Source organism: Mercenaria mercenaria, chromosome 1 (assembly GCF_021730395.1).
Source record: "Mercenaria mercenaria strain notata chromosome 1, MADL_Memer_1, whole genome shotgun sequence".
NCBI classification, from domain to species: domain Eukaryota; kingdom Metazoa; phylum Mollusca; class Bivalvia; order Venerida; family Veneridae; genus Mercenaria; species Mercenaria mercenaria.
In genome coordinates this window covers 6,936,885-6,963,600 of record NC_069361.1, presented here as the reverse complement: position 1 = coordinate 6,963,600, position 26,716 = coordinate 6,936,885, and the positions used below count along the sequence as shown (strand labels likewise).

General features: G+C 35.7%; 1 protein-coding gene and 1 long non-coding RNA gene across 2 annotated transcripts in view; both read right to left on the bottom strand.

The window, feature by feature from the left end:
- LOC123545067 (protein stum homolog) overlaps positions 1-26,102 on the bottom strand; it is a 135,102-nt gene extending 109,000 nt beyond the window's left edge. Inside the window, exon 1 of the mRNA XM_045331339.2 lies at positions 25,609-26,102. Coding sequence (XP_045187274.2) covers positions 25,609-25,801 — 193 coding nt within the window. The 5' untranslated portion in view covers positions 25,802-26,102. The remainder of the gene's footprint in view (positions 1-25,608) is intronic.
- On the bottom strand, positions 13,263-15,719 carry LOC128555697 (uncharacterized). The gene is made up of 3 exons (XR_008370271.1): positions 15,424-15,719; positions 15,040-15,150; positions 13,263-13,369 (listed from the first exon to the last, which is right to left on the bottom strand). It is a non-coding gene; the product is annotated as an uncharacterized LOC128555697 (long non-coding RNA).
- Positions 26,103-26,716: the final 614 nt, after the last annotated feature.

The window sequence follows — 26,716 nt, the reverse complement described above, 5'->3', positions numbered from 1 at the left end:
TACTTTCATTGTCAAGAAAACTGAAAGTTTTAATATCTTCTGGATGATGTGCGTGCAGTTTTTTAGCACATTTCGTTGTGTCTTCTTTGCGTGTGCCTGATCACGGTATATTATGATAGCATTTCTTGTGATAATGTAATGGTAACTCTATATCTATACTTTTTTAATACGGCAATGTATACTTACGTAACAAATTAAAGAACTAAATAAACTTAAATTTTCTTATAATAATTATGAAAAACAAGAGCTGTCACTATTGATGACAAAATCCCCCGAAGTAGGCCTAAGAATGACATAGTTGTATGCGCAAAAAGAAAATCACATATCATTTTATGACATTGACCTTGCCCTGAGAGGCTTCAGTCATAAACGTGACACATATCCTCAATATGGTTAACATTTATGTAAATTTATTTTCAACACCCTTGATAAATGGCAGAGTTATGGACCAGACAAGAAACACCTCTGTCTTCTAAGTGTGACCTTGATCTTGGAGCTAGGGGTCTAGGTCCCGCGCATGACACCTCACCTCATTATATGGAACATTTATGCCGAGTAATTTCAAAATCCCTCCATCAATGGCAGAGTTATGGACCGGACAAAAAACAAACTATGTTAACCTTTGACCTAAAATTGTGACATTGACTTTGGAGCTAGGGTTTCAAAATCCCTTGATGAATGGAAGAGTTATGGACCGGACAGGAAACAGACCATGTTAACATTTGACCTCTAAGTGTGATCTTGACCTTGGAGCTTGGGGTCTTTTTCTTGCGCATGACACGTCGTCTTATTATGGTAAACATTTAAGCCGAGTTATTGCAAAATCCCTTTATGGATGGAAGACTTACATCCCGGACAAGAATTTACCGGACGCACACACGCATGGACGCACGGACGGACAGTGCGATTTTATATGCTAATCTTTCGCGCATAAAACACTTATAAAATACCATTCGTGTCAAATGCTGACTAATTGACTAGAAACACATTGATGATCTCAGAAAGAAACTATAATCTTTCAAATGTTTCCCAAATGTGCACGGATTTTTCATGCAAAACAAAATGTCATGTCCTAGTTGCTGACAAATAATTTTACAGGTGCGTAGCAAGTTGGGCTTTTTGTTATATTATCAGATAATTTGTAGCATATCTTGTCTTGTTTCTTCCTTTAACTATTTGTTTGTAATCATACATACACGTTTCAAACGTTCTTCAAATCCAAAACCGATCTGGCCTATGTAAAACAAAGAAGCATGTAGGTAAGTCAGTTATCATTCTCGGAATAGGTCTGCATAGTGTTTATAGACCTGTGAGGTGATTTGAAAACATCGCTCGCTACGCTCGCTCGGTTCACAAATCCCTCACAGGTCTATAAACACAATGCAGACCTATTCCTCGGACAATAACTATTACGTATGAACATGTGGACACTGACTGTAAACACTGATGTATAGCATGACTTAATTGACTTAGCTAGAGTTAAACGTTAGAACTACAGTGCCGTCATTGCTGTAAATTTGTATCGAAATGCACGATTCATGTCCGAAAATGCTCGTTCTTCTACATATCAAAGAAGGACTGGGCCGGCACCCTAAGCTATTTGAATAAGGATTTGTGCACTCCCGTTGTAATTATATATATCTGTCAGAGATACTTACTAAAATGACAACAAAGAAGACTGTTTGCAAATTTCCTGGCACTAGTGTTCGTGTACTAAAATCCGCTTGTTGGTGTCGGCTTTATCTTTTACTTCATCTGTTAAAATTGGCACGCAGTGTTATTTATTTGAAACGTTTGATCAAAAGCAGAGAAAAATATCGTTTTCACATACCTCTTTAGAAATATGCAAAGCCATTCCATGTTCGTGCATCAAATTCATAACTAATGGTTGACAAGAAAAGCATCGGCGTAACAAATTATTAGCAGAGGATCTGTATACTTGTCAAAACACCACAAAGTAATTTGTTTTCTGTAACATTTGCATCCACTGATTTATATTATTTGAAAGAAACCTAAAATTGAAACGCCGCCATGCACACTTACAAGTAGTTATCAAGGACAAACAATAATATCATAATCGTTCATGGCTGTTACGAAATATGATTAGTGTTAATCATTAAGATTATGGATATATTACTCATTTTAGTGGTTTATTCTTGTACTGCTTTCGCATGAATGAAAAGTTAATACAGTAGCATTTGTTGGTTTCACCAGGAAGTGAACTTTATATCAGGAAAATATCTGTTCTGTGCATTTTACGATTGGTATTCTAAATTTATTATCATACTGCATGAACAGGCATGCATCTAGTTTTATGCGTAGGTTAATGGCGGTAAGTTATTGCTAAGCACTAAGTTGTTTGATGTATTCAAGGTATTTATTTGTTTGATATATGTAAATAAAAAATCAGCAAAATATCTAACATGAGGAGATGTTCCTTTTTCTTCCTTTCTGTACTGCTTGTAGTTTGTAGATTTTTTGTGTGCTGAACTGAAGAACAAGACTGTACGGCCGCCAAAATCATTTTTCTTTTATGTAAAATACGTACTGACGGTAAAAATAATGTAATGATTTTGTGGCTATTCAGCACAACTATAACATGAATCTCTAAGAAGTCACTTAGAAAATAGGTCACAGACGAAGCCTCTGTAAAGCAGGAGTATCTGATAGCACTGAAACTACTTCTCAACATGCTGTTTGCTTTACTCTTACAGAATGGCAATAGTTTAAACAATTTCGGGAATTTCAAAACTGGTTGGGATGTATTTGAATTCTTCTTCTGTCCCGTCCAACGATGCATTGTGATTGTTATTACATGCCTTCTGTTGCATTTGCGTATATTAGGGTTTCACCTGGCGGGGATAACTTTTATTTACACTGTCCTGTGTCTTTGTAACATGGTGGGGGTAAGAGTGAGGTTAGGTGCACCATAAACCGGTTTAAGCTCCCCAGTGGCGGTTTTACCAATGACCGTTCCAAGGCGGTGCCCCACTGTGTTCCTTTGTTTGCTTTGTCCTTGTGTGTTTCTTTGTGTGTGTGGTGTGCGTGTTTTGATCGTGTGCGTGTTTGGGGAAGCTGCGGTTTTAAAACACGGCTTTCCCTGTTGGGTATTCTTCCTTGTATTTTTACAATGAGATTCTTGTATTTGTATACGTAATTCAATCAACTTTTTAATGATTGTATTTGTGTATATCAAGCACACTTTTCACTGAAAAAAACTATTGTTCGATTATTTCAATTAATCAGTTGGTAAATCACTTCTAACATGTAAATAATAATATAGTTAGCCCCCACACTAAACATTCATGTAGATACCAGTTTTATACAACAGATGTCCCCTCCTGTCTCAGGCAATTCTAAAGACAAAAAGACAAAGATTCTCAGCAAAATGTACTAAATTACTAATATAACGCTACCTTTAAATGTGAAGAATTTGTAGTATTAAGATACATCTACCTTTCTTCCCCATTACCTACTATGCATTCGCATAAAACATATTGTCTATATTGAATTTAACACTGAACATTTCAGTTTCGAGCCAGATCCAAATTCGACCCGAAGTCGAAATTCTTCTTTTTGAAATTTTGAATTTCGATCCTTAAGCAGTTTAAAATTGACTAATGACTGTAAATCATATTATGGCCCCTCCACTTATTTCTAAATCCGTACATGTGTGCAGTTTAGCAGGTGATAAGAAATCAGTCTATACCGTTAGGGAAGAATTGACGGAAATACACGAGAATGTTCGAGTCTTTCCGATGACGAAAATTACTATACTCATCCAAAACAAAAACAAAAACCAACGCTTTAAACGACCATTTTCTTTTTCACCTAGAAAACTGAAGTTAATATGAAAAAACAGCTAAATGAATATAGATTACTAAGCCGTTTGCAATGGTCTGAAAGGGCAAAAAGAAACTATTTGATCTTTGTCAAACAGAAGTAATTTCAGTAAAGTATCCGTATTTTAATACCGTACGTATCTAATTCAATGTAGATAGACACACATAAAGTATACGCGATAAAGACCAATTTCAAAAAAAAATGTTTTTGAAAAATAACAAACAAAAAATCCTAAGAAAGACAATGTATTAAATATGAAAACCCATCGTTAATATGACTGAAAATTGTTGAAAAAGACGTTAAACCCGAACACACACACACACACACACACACACACACACACACACACACACACAGAGGCAAAGCTAAAATACCTATAATACCTTCTTTGCGCTATATAAAATGTTTTCACTCCTACGAAAAATCGATGGGTCTAATTCTCCCATATGTATGGATTTTACAGGCATGTTCTGAATCAATACGATGTAAACGAAATCTATCAATAAAAAACAGAACGCACTACGTCTTAAAAAAAACCTTTAATGCATAGCTGAAAGTGTGCAACAACAAAGCAGTCATTTTAAAACGAGCATATTTCATTCTTAGGCAATAAATGTCAGCTCATATTTCTAAATAGATATGTAACTACAAATTATCTGTGACAAAAACTGGTACCACATACATCCATACATCTTTTGTTTAACTTCAATGCTGATAACAAAATGTAGGAGAGCATTTCATTTGGCATAGAGTTTACTCTTGTCAAAATAACGCTGTTTCCCATCTGATGGAATGATGTATAGGCGGCTGTGACAGTCAAACTGAGGATAATGCTCTTTGTTTTATACCTGTCTGAAAGACTGCTTGTATTTTTTAAACAAATACAAAATGACGGAAATAACATTTTGTATCTCACACGTGGAATATCATAAATCTGTATCATGTATGTGTCAGACTATCTTTCATTAAAATTAAAAAACTCTGTTCTACGAATAAACAAAGATGAATGATAAGAGAATCTTACTGAGTCTCCGCAGGATCCTTCTATCCAAACATTGTACAGTACTGATGATAACATATTTTTCTTCTTATTTTTAAACGTTACATAATGTTCCTTTTGTAATCAACAAATCACGTAAGTATATAAAGTATTGGAACTCAACGTCCCTAGATAAAATTGATGTCTTGAGGTTTTATTAAATCACGGACTGAAAAGTTTAAACTTAAATCTATAGCTTTAAGGTGTTGTTGGTTTTGTGGTTTAAGCTCCCCAGTGGTGTTTTTGCCACTGACCGTTCCAAGGCGGTGCCCCACTGTGTTCCTTTGTTTGTTCGTTTCGTCTTATGTGTTGGCTTTGTGTACGTGTGTGTTGTTCGTTTTGTCCTTATGTGTTGGCTTTGGGAGTGTGTGTGTGTGTGTGTGTGTGTGTGTGTGGTGCACGCGTCTGCGTGCTGGAGGTTTCGTTTTGAGGAGGCTACGTTTTTGGTGCGTGGCATTCCCTGTTTGATATTTTTCTTTGTTTTTGTGGAAAATTACTCAGAATGATAAAAAAGCAAGGATGAATATCCAACAGGGAAAGCCACGTTCTAAAACCGCAGGCCCCCAAAACGCAAACTCAGCACGCGGACGCACACGCGATCAATAAACACATACACGCACACCACACACAAACGCACACTCAAAGCAAAACACACAAGGACATAACAATCAAACAAAGGGACATAGTGGGGCACCGCCTTGGAACGGTCACTGGCAAAATCACTACTGGGAAGCTTCAACGAGTTTATAGTGCACCTAACCTCACTCTTACCTCTACCATGTTTTAAAGTCACAGGACAGTGTAAATAAAAGTAATGCCCGCCTGGTGAAACCCTCACATACGTAAAGGCAACAGAAGGCATGTAATGTAAAAACACAAAAATGCATGCTCTGTACGCATGTACTCAATGCCTTTGCATAAGACAGAGCAACATGGGGGACACCCTTAAGGGCCCGACGACGGAATTCAAAATAGCTCCGTCCATTTAAGAACTACTTATCATAGATTCCTCCACCTGTTCCGCCAGACCGCCTCGGTAGCCTAGTGGAAGAGCGTTCGCTTCGAGTGCGGGAGGTCGTGGGTACGATCCCCGGCCGCGTCATACAAAAGACGTAAAATGGTACTAGTAGCTTCCTCGCTTGGCGCTCAGCTTTAAGAGGGTAGTGCTAGGACTCGTCAGCCCGGTGTCAGTATAATGTGACTGGTTGGGGTATCATATCACGTGTCTACGGCGTGATATTCCAGTGAGGCAGCACTATAAAGTTGGGCATTGTGCTCACTGCTACAAGTACACACCGTCGTTTATATGACTAAAAAATTGTTGAAAAAGACGTAAAACCCGAACTCACACACACACATACACACACACATACACGCAAAGAGGAAAGCGAAGCGTCCAACTGTAAAATGGGTGAACACCAAACATTCAGTGTGTCTCAAAACAGTTGGGTCGTAACCTCTTTTAATAAAACGTTTAATGACTTTACTAAATACAATTGGAAAACTGCCGAGACCCAATATCGTACGAAGTTTGTCAACCACATCCCCATAAAAAACGGGTTTTAAAATACCTTCTCGCAAAAGTGTCTTTAACACAACATTTAGCCTGCAACATTTTCGTTTGTGTTGTGTTGAGCGACCTGTGGAGTTTCCACTTTTTCTATTTTAAATTGCTATTGTATTTTAAAACCAAATCTGTGGTACGATAGTAAAATTTAGCAAAGTATTTACGTTATTTATAATAATGGTAGCCCTGTTGAAGAAGCTTATTTGTAATATATTGGTTACGTTCATTGAAATTCTCAACATGACATCACGCTCTTGCAAACCGAATTAACTGAGAAATATTATATCCAACAAGATGTAGTCTTGGGGGCAAAGGTCTGACAAAAGACACTTAAGGACGTAAGCTAGAATTTGGTGCGAAAATTTTCCCAATAACAGAATTTCTTCAAACTTTGAATATTGAAGGACAATCATCTAAGAAACAAAAAAATGCAATAAAAATCATAGGTCACGGGTATCAAAAAAGAGTTATCTGCCCTTGAAAACGGCATTTCCCCTAAAAATGACGTTTTCAAGGGCAGATATCTCTTTTTCGAATCCGGTGACCTATGATTTTTATTGCATTTTTTTTTGTTTCTTAGATGATTGTCCTTCAATATCCAAAGTTTAAAGAAATTCTGTTATTGGGAAAATTTTCGCACCAAATTCTAGGATACGTCCTTAAGTGTCTTTTGTCAGACCTTTGTCCCAAAGACTACATCTTGTGGGATATAATATTTCTCAGTTAATTCGGTTTGCAAGAGCGTGATGTCATGTTGAGGGAATTCTAGCATACGCCTTTAAACCGAATTCAACAAGGCAGTCTGAAAGACAGCTAAATCCCCCGCCACTGCTATGGATGGTGAAAGGGTAAAACCTTTGATTTTTGCTGTGACCTTGACCTTGAACTGACACGGCTGACTCATGAATTATGCACAACGTCTTGATGAGGTGATCATTTGACCAAAGTTTCATGAAAATCCTTCAAGGGGTTTAGGAGATACAGAGCTGAAACCTTTGACCTTCAGTTGTGACCTTGACCTTGAGTTGACATGGCTGACTCATGAGTTCTTGATGAGGTGATCATTTGACAAAAGTTTAATGAAAATCCTTCAAGGGGTTCAGGAGATACAGAGTGGACACCAAATGGAAGGCTCAAACCTTCGACCCTTAGTTGTGACCTTGACCTTGAGCTGGCATGGTTGACTCATAATTTCTGCACATCATCTTGATGAGGTAATCATTTGACCCAGGTTTTATAAAATTCCTTTAAGGGGTTTAGGAGATATAGCGTGGACACGAAATGGAAGGTTCAAACCTTTGACCTTCAGTTGTGACCTTGACCTTGAGCTGACATGGCTGACTCATAAGTTCTGCACATCACCTTGATGAGGTGATCGTTTGATCCAAGTTTGATGAAAATCCTTCAAGTGGTTTAGGAGATATAGAGCGGACACAAAATTGAAGGTTCAAACCTTTGACCCTAAATTGTGACCTTGACCTTGAGCCGGCATGACTGACTCATGGGTTCTGCACATCGTCTTGATGAGGTGATCATTTGACCCAAGTTTTATAAAATTCCTTCAAGGGGTTTAAGAGATATAGAGCGGACACGAAATGGAAGGCTCAAGCCTTTGACCTTGAGTTGTGACCTTGACCTTGAGCCGGCATGGCTGACTCATGGGTTTTGCACATCGTCTTGATGAGGTGATCATTTGACCCAAGTTTCATAAAATTCCTTCAAGGGGTTTAGGAGATATAGAGCGGACACAAAATGGCAGGCTCAAACCTTTGACCTTGAGTTGTGACCTTGACCTTGAACCGACAAAGCTGACTCATGGGTTCTGCACATCGTCTTGATGAGGCGATCATTTGACCAAAGTTTCATGAAAATCCTTCAAGGGGTTAAGGAGATATGGACCGGACACGAATTTGTTACGGACGGAAGGACGGACGGACGAAAGGACGGACGCAGACCATTTCTATAATCCCTCCGCCACGGCGGGGGATTAACAATCCAGATCACACTACTCAAATCGGCCCAGGCAATTCGGAGTTGTGCCCCTTAAATGACCGAAAGTCTTTTACTCTTGTCTGCTGTCTAAGTCGAAAATTTCTAGCCGATCTTTACCTAATGATTTTTACCATAACTCCTCGGCCAAGTTCATTAGCTAGCCAAATCACCCCAGGCACTTCAGAATTATGGCCCTTGAATTACCCAAAATCTTTAAGGTGTGTTTGTAGTGAGTGGACAATATATAAGGATTGACTTACTATTTAAATGATTAGGCAGTTGTTGGAGATATGCGCTTTTCTCAAAAGCAGCTCTAGTTTAAAGTAAAAGTATGTGGATTGTTTTTTTCTTTATAATGTAGAACTGGAAGTATTCATACACTGATTGTTAATTATAATTTAGAAAGGTTTTCATGAATATTTTATGATTATGGATGTATATGTAATGTCTTGAAAAGTGAGACTTAAATAAAATATTGTATTGTATAATATTGAATTGTATTGTTATTTAAACCCTATTATTATGTTAATGATTTCATGCTGGCATAAAAAATAACACCTTAAGAATTGTTTTGCTTATCACTGAGCAATTAGTTTTGCCACATAAGTTTGCTGTTTATAACTTTCGTATTCTGGTCAAACGTATATAAACGTAATAATATGTGTCCTGTATATTTCATAGCTTGCAAAAGTTTGAATCTTATCATAATCATCTTTTTTCCAAAGTATGTGTAGGACCACTTTTTCCTTCAAAACTGTTATATGTAAAACCATTAAGACTATTTGGTAAAATTATTTTGAAGCAACGTCTGTTAAACTCATTTCTTTACACTGTTTGTGACTGATTGTCCCATCCAGCAAGTTTACGTGAGTTCGGTGGTTCCACCAAACTGCCTGCCTGTGCCTGAAAAACTGCTTGTGTGTACACCTTTGTCTAAAATCAAAAACTGGATATCTAACGTATGACATTACATTGTGTGGGTGTTTGAACCGAACAAACACAAAAAGCTCTCGGACTCCGAGTATGTTACAACAAATAAAGCGCATACGAAAACACCGCAAGAGCAAAAATACATATAATTTTAATCCCATTATCTATATCACAAATGTATAAAATATCAAATGGAAATAATGCCATACTTATGATCCATTTATACCAAACTTTCAGATATCGTTATATACACGAATATGAAAATTAATAAGAGTAAGCATTCTTGCATTTTCCATAACGTAGAATAATCTATGAAAACATAGCAATAGCGGACTCAGCATAACTGACTGTATTCATGAGCGATAGTGAAATTACAACGCCCCTTGAATCCTCTAGCGTCAGTGCAAGTGAAACTAATCACACTAAATGTGAACTGATATTTTGCAGATATCACGTTATGCCGATAGATTAAATTTTGGTTGCAGATCAGAAATTGCTCATCAGCTTAATTTATCAACTTAACAACAAGTCTAGAAATACAGAGATCAGCTCATCCTTGAATATTCACTTAACACAACATACTAATGACTGTTACAGTATCTCATCTAACTTAATAGGCAAGTTAATCAGAACTAAGCTTTGGTAGGCATCATGTACTTTAGAAGTGTATTTTCTGAAGTAGATCTACGTTGAAATTGATTTCGTTTTATTTTCAATAATTATCGCATAGTGCGGCAGTTTTCCTTTGATCTTTGCAGTATGTTAAACATGGTAACACACATTAATACTACAAAATCTGTGCTGATATTTTACAAAACTGTTACGATATATATCAACACAGAAATCTCTATAGAGTTTCATTAGAAAAAAACTGTTGCGATATATATCAGCACAGTAAAACTGTTCCGATATATATCGCAACACTTTTTCTCTATTGAGGTCCTATCAAGGGAGTATAATTTTTTCCTTTCAAAGAAAAGATGATTTTAGCTCCAATTTACAGTTCACAGAGAAAGAATTGTCACAAACACCTATATTTATAAAGTAAAAGAATAAAAAAAACTAGAATATTTCAAAAACTTGATAGTTATTGCCAAATTCAGAAATACATGAAATATATGAAATTCTGAGATTTCTCAAATGTTTCTTTTTCTTTGATTTTTTTTACAAACAAAACAACAAGTTTTACAATATGTTTGGCCAATGAAATTTTAAAGATTTAAAACCAATGCAGAAATCTGTTGGATACTTTTATCTGGGGAACACATTTTCTAAAACAGAAGTTTTAGTGTTTCAGTCAGCGAGGCGCAGAAAGGGAATCAAAAGAGTAAAAATGATAATAAACAAATTTAGATGAAAATAATATATAAATTTTAATGATACACTACGCGATAAAACATTTATATTATGTAATGCTCGTGTTTTACCAGGATATATCAGAGCTAGGGGTACATCTCGGTATTTTTCTCTGCACATATCTGTCTCGGCCTACCGGCCTCGACGATATGTGCAGAGAAAAATACCCTCGATGTACCCCTAGCTCTGATATATCCTGGTAACACGCTCTCACACATACTATAACTATTACGTAAATCATATCGTACTTTGGTTTTTTCGGAAGATCATAGATTTGATCAAAACGCATCAATGTTGATACTCCAAGAAGTTTGTATCATCTGGGTAACTCTCTCATTCTGGTCAACAAAAACATGGATATTCAAATAATCTTTAGTGGCAGTTCCATACCATTCTAACTGGTTTATTAAAATCAAAGCGCTCAAAGCACTGATGGTGGCTGCTATTGATGCTAATCAATTTGTTAAATACCGGGAAGAGAGCGACATTTGAGGAATTCTTACTATAAATAAGAAGAACGTTTTCTTTCAAAACATTCAGATATTACTTATCTAAAAAAAAATTAATGCCTCCTTTTCAATGCCTGTGATTGTTTAGATACAAACTCATTTAGTCTTTAATGGATAGTTTTGATCCTTTGACAACATAAATTACACCGACGTTTTCTTACTATAAATATTTTTTTTTCTCTGAATCATTCATTTTTTTTTTTTTTTTTTTTTTTCAAAAGCTTTTGGTTATTGTCATCGATTATATACACACCTATTTGATCCTTATCGGATAGCTTTGGTTTTCATGAGATTATTGTGAAAGAAAACACCACAAACACATGTACCTCCGAATGTCAGTCCTTCAGTCAATATATGTTAGTAGGTATATACAATAAAACAAGAGGAGATGCATAACTTATAACCACCATCTGTTATACTCAAAGTCCGCTATATATAACAGCAGGCTTTGCAAAAGTTGAAGACAGACTGCCTGACATTCGGCCGGACAAATTTAAAACTTTTGTCAGACCAAGGAAAAAAGAAAAAGGGTAACTGACGAAAGAAAACTTGTAATTTTGATACATATATTTGTATCAAACATGACAGATTTTTCTTAGACGTATTCATACAATTGGTTGTTTTAGTTATATCGTAGACTTCAGTTTTTGTTGTTTTAGTTGGTTTTAAAGCATGCCTGGTAGCACTGCATATCTGCACTTTGTGAAAAAAATGTTGTTGTTTTTTTTTGTTTTTTTTTTTCTTAAAAGCCTGCAACTTTTTTAAGTGTTGCTGTTAGGATGGTCTTAAGAATTGGCAGATATACATTTTGACACTGGCAGCAGCCGCCAAAAATAACCAGTCCCTATACTTACCCTACACAGTCGTCTGTCTACCGAGAAATAATACAGGCTTTTATGTTATCGCATAGTAATCGAACGCTACCAACTAAATCAGTGCGCTTGCAATATCATACCTGTGCCACGTTCAAATGAAAATGCTTGTGTTTAAATATCACGCAATGAACGTGTAACGGGCACCGCCTTGCTAAGCCGGGGTTTAGGGGACAAGTTCAGGTGGTGAAGGAAATACGAGTACGGGATTCGAATCCGACTTGGGGAATAAAGATCAGACCTTAAAGTGAATCAACAATTCAAAAGTAGATATCACATTTAATATTTCAACCTGTGTCTTATCCCAACTAATTTACATATTGACAATGTATGAATCCTACATATTAGCAAGTGAGGGAACTCGACGCTTGTGCAGCGAGAGAAAGAACCCTCAGTCATCGTTTTCATATTTATACACATTTTACCGCGTAAAAAAATCTAACAATTGTTTCATTGGTCGCAGCAATAGTATCTAGGCAACACATTACAAAACAAAACTTTCCGTATGTGCAATTGACCAACCATGCACACGATGACATAAGTAAGAGTAATTGGTTATTAGCGGTGCGCGTTCCAATCAAATGCCTCGAAGCAGCAGACGGTAATTACCAGACGTCAAACAGTAGAACATTAGCCGGTGTAATACAAATTATGTATGTTATCCGTGCAGATCATTTACACAGTTGAAGTCTAAAAGATAAAGGTTGGAACGGGTCGGTTACAAACGTGTATTTATGAGAAATAAACCAATTTATTCGAGAGCATGGCATGTCACAATGATAACATGTCAACAAATTATAGTCTGTGGAAAAGCTACTGCTTTCGCAAATTAAGGCTTAAATAAGAACGTAACTTATCTTATCTCTCATATGCAGATATCCATCGAGGTTCAGAGATATTTCATTTTATACTTTATAAAGAGTTTATAAAACATACTCTCCTATTCCGAACTCAATGGAACAACAGCTCCTAGAATATTATAAAGCTGTCTTTTTATCAGAAATGACCTGTCTTCTCGGCTGACTTTCGATTGCCATGAAGACACTTTTAGCTAATGACGAGGACACCTGTGATGAAACGTTACCGGAAATTAAGAAATACGAGTATTTTTATAGCTATTGTTGTTCTTTGTATACTTGTGATATCTGATGCGTTACAAGAAAGAAAGCTATAGGAGGCAGTAAACAGTTTTCTGAGCTTCTCGGCCTAGAGTCGCCAACCTAACTTTCAAAACCTCACACAAAAGTCTGTAACCACACACCTGAAATAAAGATATTGCAACATTAACATCACTGTATGTCTATCGTTACAAACCATCTGCAATACATCTCTAATATCTAGTTTTCTGTTTACAAGACCTGAATTTTGTGCTCTCCCGGTCGCGGAAACTGATGACGAAAAAAGCTAAATTTGCCAATTTTTCAATCGCTGCAGAAAATTCCCTGAAAATGATAGCCACAATTGCTACACTGTTCCGTACTCCAGTAACACTGTAAAATCTGAAAATAAGCTGAAATATATGGGCCCTCCGTACCGTTTTTTCACTATTCCACTTTTCCTGAGGCACCTGCTAAAATGACAACCCCACTTTCAGCTAGCTCAGAGGAAGCATGTATACGCTCCTGCAAGTCATTACGTCATACTATCAAGATCAAGGCTACTCAACTGATTTTCTTTAAATAAGTGAAACTCAATTCTAGCCGCTGAAACTTCAATTCTAGCAATTATTATTATTTAGAAGTTCAAATATGCACTTCATTCCGTAAATTGCCTCTTATTTGTAAATTTCACCCCGGCCAATTCGACACTAACAGCTCAAAACTGTTTACTGCCTCCTTAAGGGAGACAAAAGTGATCCCAATAGTATGACATTTGTTGTTTATTTTGTAATTTAATCAATTCTGACCAAAAGAAACCCAATTTCATACATATCCAACATATGCTGTTGAAAATTTTGACAAATGGAGTACATCATGTATGCAAACATTCTACCAGGAACGCGTACCGAAATTAACTAGTAACATTATAGTTTCATTTAAGGCCCACTGCATACAGAAATGAGGTCTCAGCCATGTGTTTAGTATCTAAATATGTTCAGCTGCCAAGCTGGCTGAATATTATAGCAATTTTAAGTCACTGGTACTGTGCTGGACCTGCTCCAGGAAGCTACAAGCACATGCATGAGCACCATATGTCACCGTCTTAACGTTTCACAAAATACCACTACATGCTAATTTGTCTATTCCAAGACAGTAAATGGTGTCTATTTGAAGATAATTATCTGCACTGTGATATTTAGCTATGATGTACATGACTTTCAACCCATAGAACTGACTGCATCAGACCACGAGTCCATGTTAAGACCTCAATTTGATAATGATCACTTTCCGCGAGTGATGAAATATGAGAAAAACGTTACTTTTGAGACAAACCTTTCAAAATCCATCTATTTCAGGGGAAAAGATGTCTATTCTCTAAACTTTGTGTGCTGTGACTGGAATCTATGTTATATGCAATATGTACACAAATTCTAAACTGAAACGAACAACGAAATACTGATTCAGAGGACATACTGCCGAAAGTACCCCCGAGGTCTGTTCCACAGTCCGAGCCGCTATTTTGCGGTTAAAAAGCTTACTGAATTAATAGAAATCAATGAATTTGCATTTAAATGCCTTATTTGACGACTTTAATGTCACAGTAAGCATATGTCTAAGTAAAATGGTGTCATAACAGATATATCTTTCATTATATCGGCTCGGAAAACACTGTAAAACTGACTTTCATGTCTGAATCGCGGTTATCTCCCCTTAGTTATTGCTCTTAAAAACTCTCATTTTGCTTCAAAATTAACTTTAAAACTCATATTCCTTCACAAATCATACTGAAAAACCTCTAAGACATCAAATAAATGCACATGGAAGAACTTACAAATTTTCAAGATTTGCTCTTAAGGAGGCAGTAAACAGTTTTCTGAGCTTCTCGGCCTAGAGTCGCCAACCTAACTTTCAAAACCTCACACAAAAGTCTGTAACCACACACCTGAAATAAAGATATTGCAACATTAACATCACTGTATGTCTATCGTTACAAACCATCTGCAATACATCTCTAATATCTAGTTTTCTGTTTACAAGACCTGAATTTTGTGCTCTCCCGGTCGCGGAAACTGATGACGAAAAAAGCTAAATTTGCCAATTTTTCAATCGCTGCAGAAAATTCCCTGAAAATGATAGCCACAATTGCTACACTGTTCCGTACTCCAGTAACACTGTAAAATCTGAAAATAAGCTGAAATATATGGGCCCTCCGTACCGTTTTTTCACTATTCCACTTTTCCTGAGGCACCTGCTAAAATGACAACCCCACTTTCAGCTAGCTCAGAGGAAGCATGTATACGCTCCTGCAAGTCATTACGTCATACTATCAAGATCAAGGCTACTCAACTGATTTTCTTTAAATAAGTGAAACTCAATTCTAGCCGCTGAAACTTCAATTCTAGCAATTATTATTATTTAGAAGTTCAAATATGCACTTCATTCCGTAAATTGCCTCTTATTTGTAAATTTCACCCCGGCCAATTCGACACTAACAGCTCAAAACTGTTTACTGCCTCCATAACAATCTCGTTTCTAAAAGCAACAGAGATTTATATAACAGTGTAAGGATATCATTATAATGAACATACGTATCATTAACGCGCCGCGTCTTAACTAACAACACTTTTCTTTCATAATATACCTAAAATTATATACCTATACAGCTTAATTACAATCGTATTCACTGTACTTAATCCGGAAGAAACATACCAGGAAAGTTAACGGACATAATATTTGTAACAGATTTTTTTCAATTTACTCTTTAATAGGATACTAACAATAATGATCCTGAAAATTATTTAATACTGTGTATATATATATATGAAAAAGAGTCATGCAAGAAGTTATTTTTCAATCCGACACGCCGATTTTTTTTCTACATACAATATAGAAAACAGTAACAACGCCCTCTAGTGGTCATCAGAATAATTTGAATATTCGTGACGTAATGCTTGCTTAGCTCAGTAGGTAAGAGCGTCGGTCTGCGGATCGCGGGGTCGCGAGTTCGATCCTCGGGCGGGGCGCATGTTCTCCGTGACTATTTGATAAACGACATTGTGTCTGAAGTCATTAGTCCTCCACCTCTGATTCATGTGGAGAAGTTGGCAGTTACTTGCGGAGAACAGGTTTGTACTGGTACAAAATCCAGGAACACTGGTAAGGTTAACTGCCCGCCGTTACATGACTGAAATACTGTTGAAAAACTGCGTTAAACCCAAAACAAACAAACAAAACGTAATGCTAAGTATGTTGTGTGTTAACAACACGTGTTGAATACAGACCGAAATGCAACAAATTGATTTGAATACGATTGTAAAAAAACAACTGTTTCAAAGTTCGATTTGACAAACATTTTACATAGATATTTTCAATCACCCGCCACGGGTGGTAGGGGTTATAGGAATAATCTCTACAGTTCTTCCGTCTGTCCGAACATTTTGTGTGCGCTCTAAATAGTTTATTCACAATAATATTTATGCTCATTTATTTCATACATCTTTAAAATGTCTTAATTTTTAGACGTAATTTTTTATGTTTGTAAAACGCCATTGAATATGTTTTACATAAAAAATGGCGTTTAATCAAATAAAACAGTTTCAGTTTCAGTTTCAGCTCTGTATCTCCTAAACTTCTTGGAGGATTTTCATGAAACTTTGGTCAAATGATCACCTCATCACGACGATGTGCAGAACACATGAGTTAGCCATGTCGGCTCAAGGTCAAGGTCACAACTCAAAGACAAATGTTTGAGCCTTCCATTTCGTGTCCGCTATGTATCTCCTAAACCCCTTGAATGATTTCATGAAACTTGAGTCAAAAGATCACCTCATCAGGACGATGTGCAGAACGCAGGAGTCAGCCATGTTGGCTTAATGTCACAACTCAAGGTCAAAGGTTTGATCCTTTCATTTTGTGTCTGCTCTGTATCTCCTAAACCCCTTGAAGTATTTTCAAATTCATTGATTTCCTCATACATAATATATACTTAACAAAGTCAATGCTTCCACCCAATATCAACCCTTTCATTATCCATAACAGCGGCGGGGGATATAGCTGTCTTTCAGACTGCCTTGTCCATATGAAAATAAATTTCTGTCAGTTAATTTGAAAAGGTAAAATATCTTCGAGAATTAAAAAAGATCCTTCTTTTTACTCATGTCTTCGTGTATATAATTCATATGCCAACGTACATCTCATATCGTAAACAATGTAACATTCTGGATGATTACTGAAATTCATACTGAGCGAGACATTATATTGCAAGTTTCATTAGATTAAAGCATTGTTGTAATCAATATCAAAAGTATAGAAATATAAATCAGTCTTTATGTGGATTTTGGTAGTTTCGTTTTTCTGATAAAAGCCACTACCGTTCCATCCGTATCTCTATATCAAATAGCCCTGCCATACTTAAACATAAACCTGGCCAATATGATAGACACGATGACGGTAACAGTTGTGACTTATTTTCTTAACTTTGGCATAGACATCACAAACGTATAAAACGAGATAAACCCAACTACCTCTTGCAAAGTCAAAAGACTAAAATGTCTTTACATAAACCGGAACAATCATGTTACAAAGACAACATGTCACAGCAGCAGCGATTGATAATTTAGGTATAGATTTGTACAATGGCCCCATCTACTACAACTATTTCCCGCCCTATCGTCTACAATCCTAATCGACTTCTGCTTTTTCAAATGGCAATAGATTCGATCGTTTCCTTCTGCTCTCGTTGTTATGTCAGCAACATTTAACGGAAGAAATCTTTGTGATCATAAATGGACAGGGTGTTAATCTATATCAGTACTTTTAATGCAACTTAAGAGTTCTGACACATCCTTTTCTACAGTTCGCTGATATTTACTTATCGGCTAAAATACAAGTACTGTTTCCAGGCAAACGACTAAAAACTACCACAATGCTACAAAACTACCCTAAGTATATTCAGATGCTGTATCATCAACACAAACGTTTTCAACCATCTCTCAGCGATTTGTAATTTAGGTATAGATTTGTACAATGGTCCCACTACTACAACTGAACTATTTTCAGCCTGTCGTCTGCAATCCAAACCGAGTTCTGCTTTTTCATTTGTCTGCTTCCATTATTATTGCGGCATACTACACATTAGACAATTAACTGCCCAGTTTGACACAGTTATAAATCCGTGACAATTTATCCACATAAATATGGTTGAATCTTATCACTGAATCAGATGTTTCATTAAAGATAACTAACTCGCAGTGAAGTAAATCTACACTGAGAAACATCTGTAATCAACTTCCCTCCCAACTTTCACATCTAATTGATATATACATTAATTCCACAGAATTATTTCAGAGATACTCCTACTTGCTCTACATGACAAGTAATTATTCTAATCAAAATTCCGTGTTATATTTTTCTTGTCTGCTAGTTTGAATAGCGCTCCGCAGGTGTTAAAGGGAATAATCTTAATATTTGTTGTGTTTTTTTTAATATCTAAACGACATGCAACATTAATATATAGACAAGGGTTATAAAACGGTCTTTTGCAGGCTGTTATTTTTATATGTAGTTTACTACATGAAACATGCATTAATGCAATTTTGGAATACATTTCATCGGAAGTGAATTCTGGCACGAATTGTATTTATATGCATTAAACGTTGTCGTCTACGTTCACAGGCTGCTGTAGGTGGACCCATAATAACACTCGGCAAGTTCTGCTCTTTAGGAAATAGGCAATGATATTAGGTATTCGTCGGACGTCAATATAGCTTAGCATGCACATGGCTTTCCGCGGAAAAAAAACCCGGAAAGTGTCGGAATCGCATACAAATATACATAATTTGCCAATTGTAATTACGGGGAAAAGATATATTCGGCGGCGCGTATCGGGATAAGCTGTAATTTGCGTTTGAAAACCGTTTTGGCCAGTCAGATGTATCAATCTTTTGATGCCATAAAGCAGTTAATTGTAATCAGCTGAGGATACTGATCATTTGTCTATATGTCTTGTCTATTTTACCCAGCGCTGGAAATCAATCTTTTGGAAGAAAGCAGGAACGTATGCATGATTCCCAATGACGTGCCCGTATTACATAAACGGACGCAGATGTAATCGCTCCCTTTCATGTCAAAACCTATCGACACGGATGCAGTATAGCGGCCACATGTCCCATTTCATAGTTGTTTGGCCGTGACACCCAAAAAGTGTGAATTTAAAATCAACTGCCGTCAAAAATTTAAAAGTTTGTATAAAGCATTATTTGCTGTTTATATGGAAAAATATATTTTTTTTCTTTACTTATATATCTGAACGAATATCCAACGTTGATTTTTAGAATTTTTTTTTTTTGCAAAGACTGTGACTATTTTAATGGCCTTCTTGCTGGTTACTAGAATACGAAGAATCATGATTGGTACCAAATAAATGGTCGTGAATTTGTCTACAAAGTAATCACATTCAAGTATTATACAAACACGAGACATTCCTTATTGGGATAAAAAGGTACCATCAAATGCCCAACGTTACTTTTGCCGACGAAGACACACAAGCATGGTCCTTTCTTGTAGTTCAATTCTTCAACAATGTAAATTTTCTAAATAGCCAATTCTCTATTGTGGTGGCCTGACCCGTTTACTTTTATATATAATTTGAATACAGTCAAGTTCGCTTTTTACATGCTTGTCTTGTAAATTCATATTGCCATGTGAAGACCGTTACATCAAGCACAATTGGTAAAGCTGCGGCTACGGCTCTAGCAGCAACAAATTGAACTACGCTACCAACAGAACTACCGCAACAACTCCAAATCTTTTTTTATGGAAACGAACCAAATACATGTAATTGCATGCGACTTACAATAAACACATTTCAAGTTTATAAATCAGTAATGTGTGAAATGCGATTAAGATGTAAAAGTGCACATTTTTAGTGAATTTGCACATTGACATTGAAGTTGCTTGTCACCTCAGTCACAAATTGCACAAGAAATGTGAAATTTATGACTTTACAGTATATTGTGAAAAATGAGATCCTATTTTTCACATATGAAAAAGTGATTAGGAAAAATATAGTCCCGCAGTGAATCAACGAAGTAAATATGTAATGTATGGGCTACTTTAAATTTAACAAATGTAAAAGACATGGTGTCAAACATTAATTAAGTTTAAATATGGATTCAAATATACTCCAGATTATATAATTATGAGGATTTCTCTCGGCAATATGTCAAGGTCCCCTTGCAATTCCGCCCTTTCTACACTAAGATTCTGGATCCGCTTCAGTCTGTCACTTATGTCCACTGTGACGAAACGAAGTAGTTTCATGAAGAACTAATATTGAACAGAAATATATAATGTCAAAACTTCCGTCAGTTTAGAATAATAAAGAGAAGACTGGTCCAGACTTTTCAATACATTTGGTACCTGACTGGTTGATCACTTCCTCTGAGATGTGATCGTTTTAAAATGATGGGTCAATTTAGCGACAACGTTTAAATCTAATGTTTGTGGGGACCGGGTGACACTTTTAAACAGTTGTGTGGTCTTTATTTGCGGTTTAGAAAGCTGTTCTTTTATGGAAATTAATTAAATGAAAAGAAAATAACAGGAATAGTGCTTGGAAGTGATTCAAATGGAAGTTTTCAGACGGAACGCAAAAAAAAAAAAAAACCCTGAGAAATACAGCTTATTCTTAACTCCGTGTGTAATACTATATAGCTATTCGACAGTACAAATAGTAGTTGGATATATCTGCGATATTAAGGTAATAAACTGGGGAACCTGTTTGGAACTTGGATATTAAACATATCAAGAATTCGCTTGTAAGCGGTTCTATACCGGGTATTCCTCATTTTCTTGAATACTTCTCTTATTGACAAGCCGGTGGCCTTTGAAAGTATTTCCGTTATATTGTTTATATACCATTATTGCATGTTTATTTTGTCCAGACGTCGCAAATTTTTCAAAATATTTAAATTACTGGCCGTGTATATAATGGGCACGGGAAGCACGTGAAACTGCTCTTACGGACACCAGCTAAAGAGTAGTTTTATTTTAATACTTTTTCTTTTTTGAATCAAAACCAAAGGTTATACCATACAGCATTATAGTCTGAATATATATTTCAAAACGTCACACAACTACAGACAGTTAAAATCACTTTAGCATTTAATGTGTATATAAAACGTTTGAAACAACAGATAAAACAGGGGTCCCTTGTCGGAGTGTTTAAGGCCGCTGACTTCAAATCACTTGCACCTCATAGATGTTGGTTCGACTCTCACTTGAGGCGAGAATTCTTCATGTGAGGAAGCCATCCAGCTGACTTACGGAAGGTTGTTGGTTCTACCCAGGTGCCCATCCCTCATAAAACAATGACTTACAATTGACAGAGCGTAGGAAAAGATACATACCAAAAGTGTATGCTCTTAGACAATGAATGTACAAATACATTTGTATCTACATAGCTGTCTAAATCTAAATGTAACATCAAATTACCTCTGGCAAAATCTGATAATAAATGCATTTCATAATTAACTTCAATGCTGATAGCAACATGGAGGAGAACATTTCATTTGGCACAGAATTTGTTTGCTGTTGTCAAAATAAACGTCGTTTCCCGGATGATAAAACAAAGATTAGATGTTTTTCATGGTCAAAATACAATGTTAGATTCTATGTTCCAACCATGTATTACTTTAAATGGCATACCGTACAACTATTTCTAACTGAAATTGAATATTCTATTTTTCTTGCTAGTTGGTGCATAGGGTGTCCGTTAATATATATGTTATTATGCCTTGGATTTAGGTGTTATTGCCACAGGAACACAAATAAACCGAATACATAGTAAATATGTTGTTTTTGTTTAAGGGAAGTTTCCATACTGTGACTCAATACAGTTCTTGTTATTCCATAAGAAGTAATGTGCTGTGCCCACAGGTATATTTGTAATATTTTCTAATTCATCATGACAGAAGCTTGTTTTCTCAGTATAAATCAATAAAATACATGCATTTTGATACCACTTATCAAACATTCTAACACTTTTAAGATTTTCGTTTAGATAAACAAGAAATGATTTTACTGTGTATTGTCTTGTTGATTAAAACACATTTCGCAAAATGTTCTACTTTTGGCTATTCCGCCTAAAAAAGGATTCCAGATTAATGTCCTTTCTTGGAGTAATTCGAACGTGTTTAAATGGAAATAGGTTTTAGTTTTGTGTGCTTTGTTGACAAATACAACACGTTTGTTTCGTTCAGATGCGTAGTAATTAATCTTAATTACTCAGGCCTTCGGCATTCGTGATTAGATTACTACGCATCTGAACTTAAAAACCGTGTTTTATTTGAAAACGAAGCACGCAAATCTAAAATCTAATCTATTTCCCAAATAAGGTTACTTTTATACCAATTATCAAATATTCTAATATGACTATGCAATGCTTAAATCATCACAACAATATTATACTGCCGTCACGTCGACATGATGTTTATTGAGAAGTAGCGCTTTCAAATTTGATAAAATCTTACTTAAAGGCATGTTTAAAACGAAATGTCACACAGCACAACTATCTTGATTAATTTACACACACATTGAGTTGCTAATTCGCTGTGCAGAATAATTATCTATCATTTGCGCTATAATTGAACTATTCCGCAAAACGTATTACCATTTCCAGTCCAGGGGTGTATAAACAAAGGAACGTGACGACCTGCCATTTGGCGCCATACATCCGCGAAGAAAAAGTTCTATCAAATTTAATCTAAATTTTACAATAAAAGACGTATTAGAATCGAAATAATTTATAGCAAAACCGAGTTTTGACACTATTAAATTAATAAACTCCGGCGGTTATACGTCGTAAGAAATATTTTTATTATTATTTATTATGGTTATATAGGATTGTACAGTTTAAGCAAATCATTGTTTATTTCAACAAGAGTAACTGTTAAAGGCACTGACCTCCAGATTTGGCTAAAAAATAATCTTTCTTTCAAATTGAAGTTTGGTCATATTATGAAATTAGAATATGAATTTTTGTTTCTAAAATATTTTAAAATTTCCAGATCAAGAAAAAACGATGACCGCGTCGGTAATCGAACCCCGGACCGCCGCGGCAATAAAGATATTTTCCCGTCGTCGTAACCAATAGCGCAATAGCTGAAGTAGAGAACTTCAAAATATAGATATTTATAAACGAGAAGTTACCTGGAGTAAAAGCGTGACAAACGCCTTTCGATTTTCATCGTAAAAAGTAGTAAAAACAGCAAATTCTCATGTGTTTCCGTAACATAAAGTTTGTCAGTAATTACGTTTTAAAGCCTTCTTAAAAAATATAGCATTTATTTCAAGATATATATAAAAAAAAAATTTTGTCGAACGATCTGGAGGCCAGTCGCTTTAAAAACCGAGAATATTACAATATGGTATTTTATATATTTCTGGCAAAATCCATTTTACAGTTAGTCAGTTTTTGTTTGTTCAATAACCGATTTGACGAAAATGTCCAGTTTGCTTGTGTGGTCGTCACTCTTCTTATTCAAGTTATTTTTGAACTTCAGATAAACCACTAAATATAAATAGGTAATGTGACAAAGGATCGCCTGAGCGGAAACTGCGTCGACAAAACCACACTGGCTGACATAGTTTTGCCCAGTTTCTCTGAGTGGGAATAAGGCGTTATTTTTAAAGTACTTATCATAAATATTAGATCATGGTTTTCTTTTTCAAAGATAAGTCTTGTATGTTTACCAAACCAATAAAAGTTTTAGAGCCTTTTTGGTCATCATTAATATTCTTTTTCAGTACAGATTTTATGCATGATGAAATTGCTCCAAATGCTACTTTATCATGAATATTCAAATAGGTTATAAATTGAATGTCATCAGGGAGTATTAGTCTTTGTCTTTATGTAATGAACAATTGATTTTTCGGTGATTTTACTATAAACGCACCCAAAGCTTTGCAGAATATTTCAAAACCTTTTCTGCAAAACTGTCGCTTCCCTGTGTTTTATGTTGTACCATACTGAACAAGGTATAACTACCTTCTAAATTACTGACTTCACCTTGATTGTTTTGACTTTCATGTCCTGATTGTAACAGTTACTTTTCCCAACAATTTACTCAAGTCAGTATACTGTATCAGTTAAATATCTTTACAATAATACAGTTTTTGATAAAACTTTGCACTTCTTTCAAACAGACCGCTTTGGTAGCCTAGTGGCAGAGCACCCGCTTCGAGTGCAGGTTCGCTCTCTGGTCGCGTCATACCAAACGATGTGAAAATTGTACGGTCATCTTTCTTGCTTGGCGCTCAGGATTAATATGATAGTTCTTGGATTGACCAGCCCGTTTTAGTATAATGTGACTAGATAGGCTATCATGTCACGTGTCTATGGTAGGCAACACTATAAATGTGCATTGTGCTCACTGCTACAAGTAGACATCGTCGTTAAGATGGCTGAAAAGTTGTTGTAAAAGCTCTTAACCCGGACACGCACGCACGCACGCAGGCACGCACGCACGCACGCACGCACGCACACACAATATAGCTTTGCGTGCTTATTGTCTTTCAAAACTCAACATCTTTATTTGGATTTGTTTCTCTGAACAAATCTACATTTACTAAATCTAATTTCAATTCGCAAAGTTCGTCAGCTCAGCGTTTTATTCATTTTTATATTTTCAAAATCTGAGATACAAACGTATTATTTGAAAAAAAAATCAGCGTATATGTTGTCGATTAAACGCCATTATATGAGAACAACTGTTCATTGGTCGTTATATTGGATATGGCCTGATTTTAAGGTAATTATCCACAAATGATCTTTGGGTGACCCATTACTAATCTAAGGATTTTCTCAGTTAAATCGATACAGCTTCAAAATCATGGAGACCAGATGATTTCATCATGATTCATATGTAACATACAAATCAATTAAATTTCAGTTGCATTTCAAACACAATCAGAATGGACCTCATTTAATTTAAAACATCATATTCAAAGTTTGTTTTCATAGAAGAGTAGTGAAACACCACTAGAATTTCAAGGCGAAAAACTGAGATAGCATTCATTATTCCACAGTGATTACTTATAATAACTACAAATACCTTAGTAACCGTGAATGTAAAATAATGATGTAGAAAATGTTTTATACGATTTTAAAGAGAGTACACAAGGTTAAAGTTGTTTTCATACATTTGATTCAACTGGAAATACTTTCAAGATTGAAAACATTTTATTTGAACATGGGCCCTCTTATGAATCTTACACAATGTTTTGAATATAAGCGTTTTAATTAATTCAAAATAGACACCCCTGAGATATAACTAGTTTGAACGTGGTTAACATGATCTGATTACCTAAAAAGGAATGTAATATCTTTTACTTTACTTACCAAAGCCTGGAACAACTATGTTAAAAAGACAACACGTCACAGCAGCACCCATTGGTAATTTAGGTATGGATTTGTACAATGGTCCATGTTTCTCCCCATCTACAACTATTTCCGTCCTGTCGTCAGCAATTCTAACTGACTTCTGCTTTTTCAACTGGCGGAATATTTTATTGTTTTTTTCTTCTGAATCCATGTTATTGCAGGCAGACGACAAAATGACAAATAATGATCCCGACTTTTTCTCAACAGAAGTCCGCTCAGGCCGACAAAGGTGTAAACCCGTGATAATTTATGTAAATAAATATGGCCTTACTTTTATCACAACTAACATATATATTAGATTAATCCAAGAGGAAAATGGTTCATGTAATTACATCTAAAATACAACTTTAATCCACTTCTCTTTTCCTCGCACAATACATCTGTAAATTAATTCTACAGAAAGGTTCTAGAATTACTCCTCGTAATGCCAGATCACGCGCTCTAAATGCGTTCAACAACAAGATACATTTATAATTTTCGCGTTATTTCTTTCTCGTCTGCTAGTTTGAATAATCCGTATTTGTATGTACAAACGCTCCACAGGTGTTAATAGAAAATATTCAATTGTTTATTGGTTTCATATTCCTACATGCAATACGATTTTTACAAATAGGCAAGTGTGTTTTTTTGTTTTTGTTTTTTTTTTGTTTATTGACGGTCTCGCAAGCAATTATAATCTCTCTAGAGCTTTTTTAGTTAAGTCTCATGAAACCTTATTGAAATTAAAACAAAATCGCAGCTGTAAGGTATATAAACTCTTGTTATAAATCATGGGAAGTTAGGTCTATGTTAAAAACATAAGATCTGTAAGAAGATCCTTTCGAAGGAATAAATGAAACAAAGCATAGCAGACTTGGTTTAACTGAGTCTGTTCATGAGAGGTAATTGGAAGTGCAACACCCCTCCCGCCTCTAGCACCGGTTTAAGCAGAGTTCTATTACATAGGTATTGATTGGACCCAATGGTCCCAAAGGATAAGAAAATATTACAATACTAAATCCATATACGGGGTGACTTTTACCGCCGCCACAAAAAACATAATGCTGTTGAAAATCGCTCAGATAAC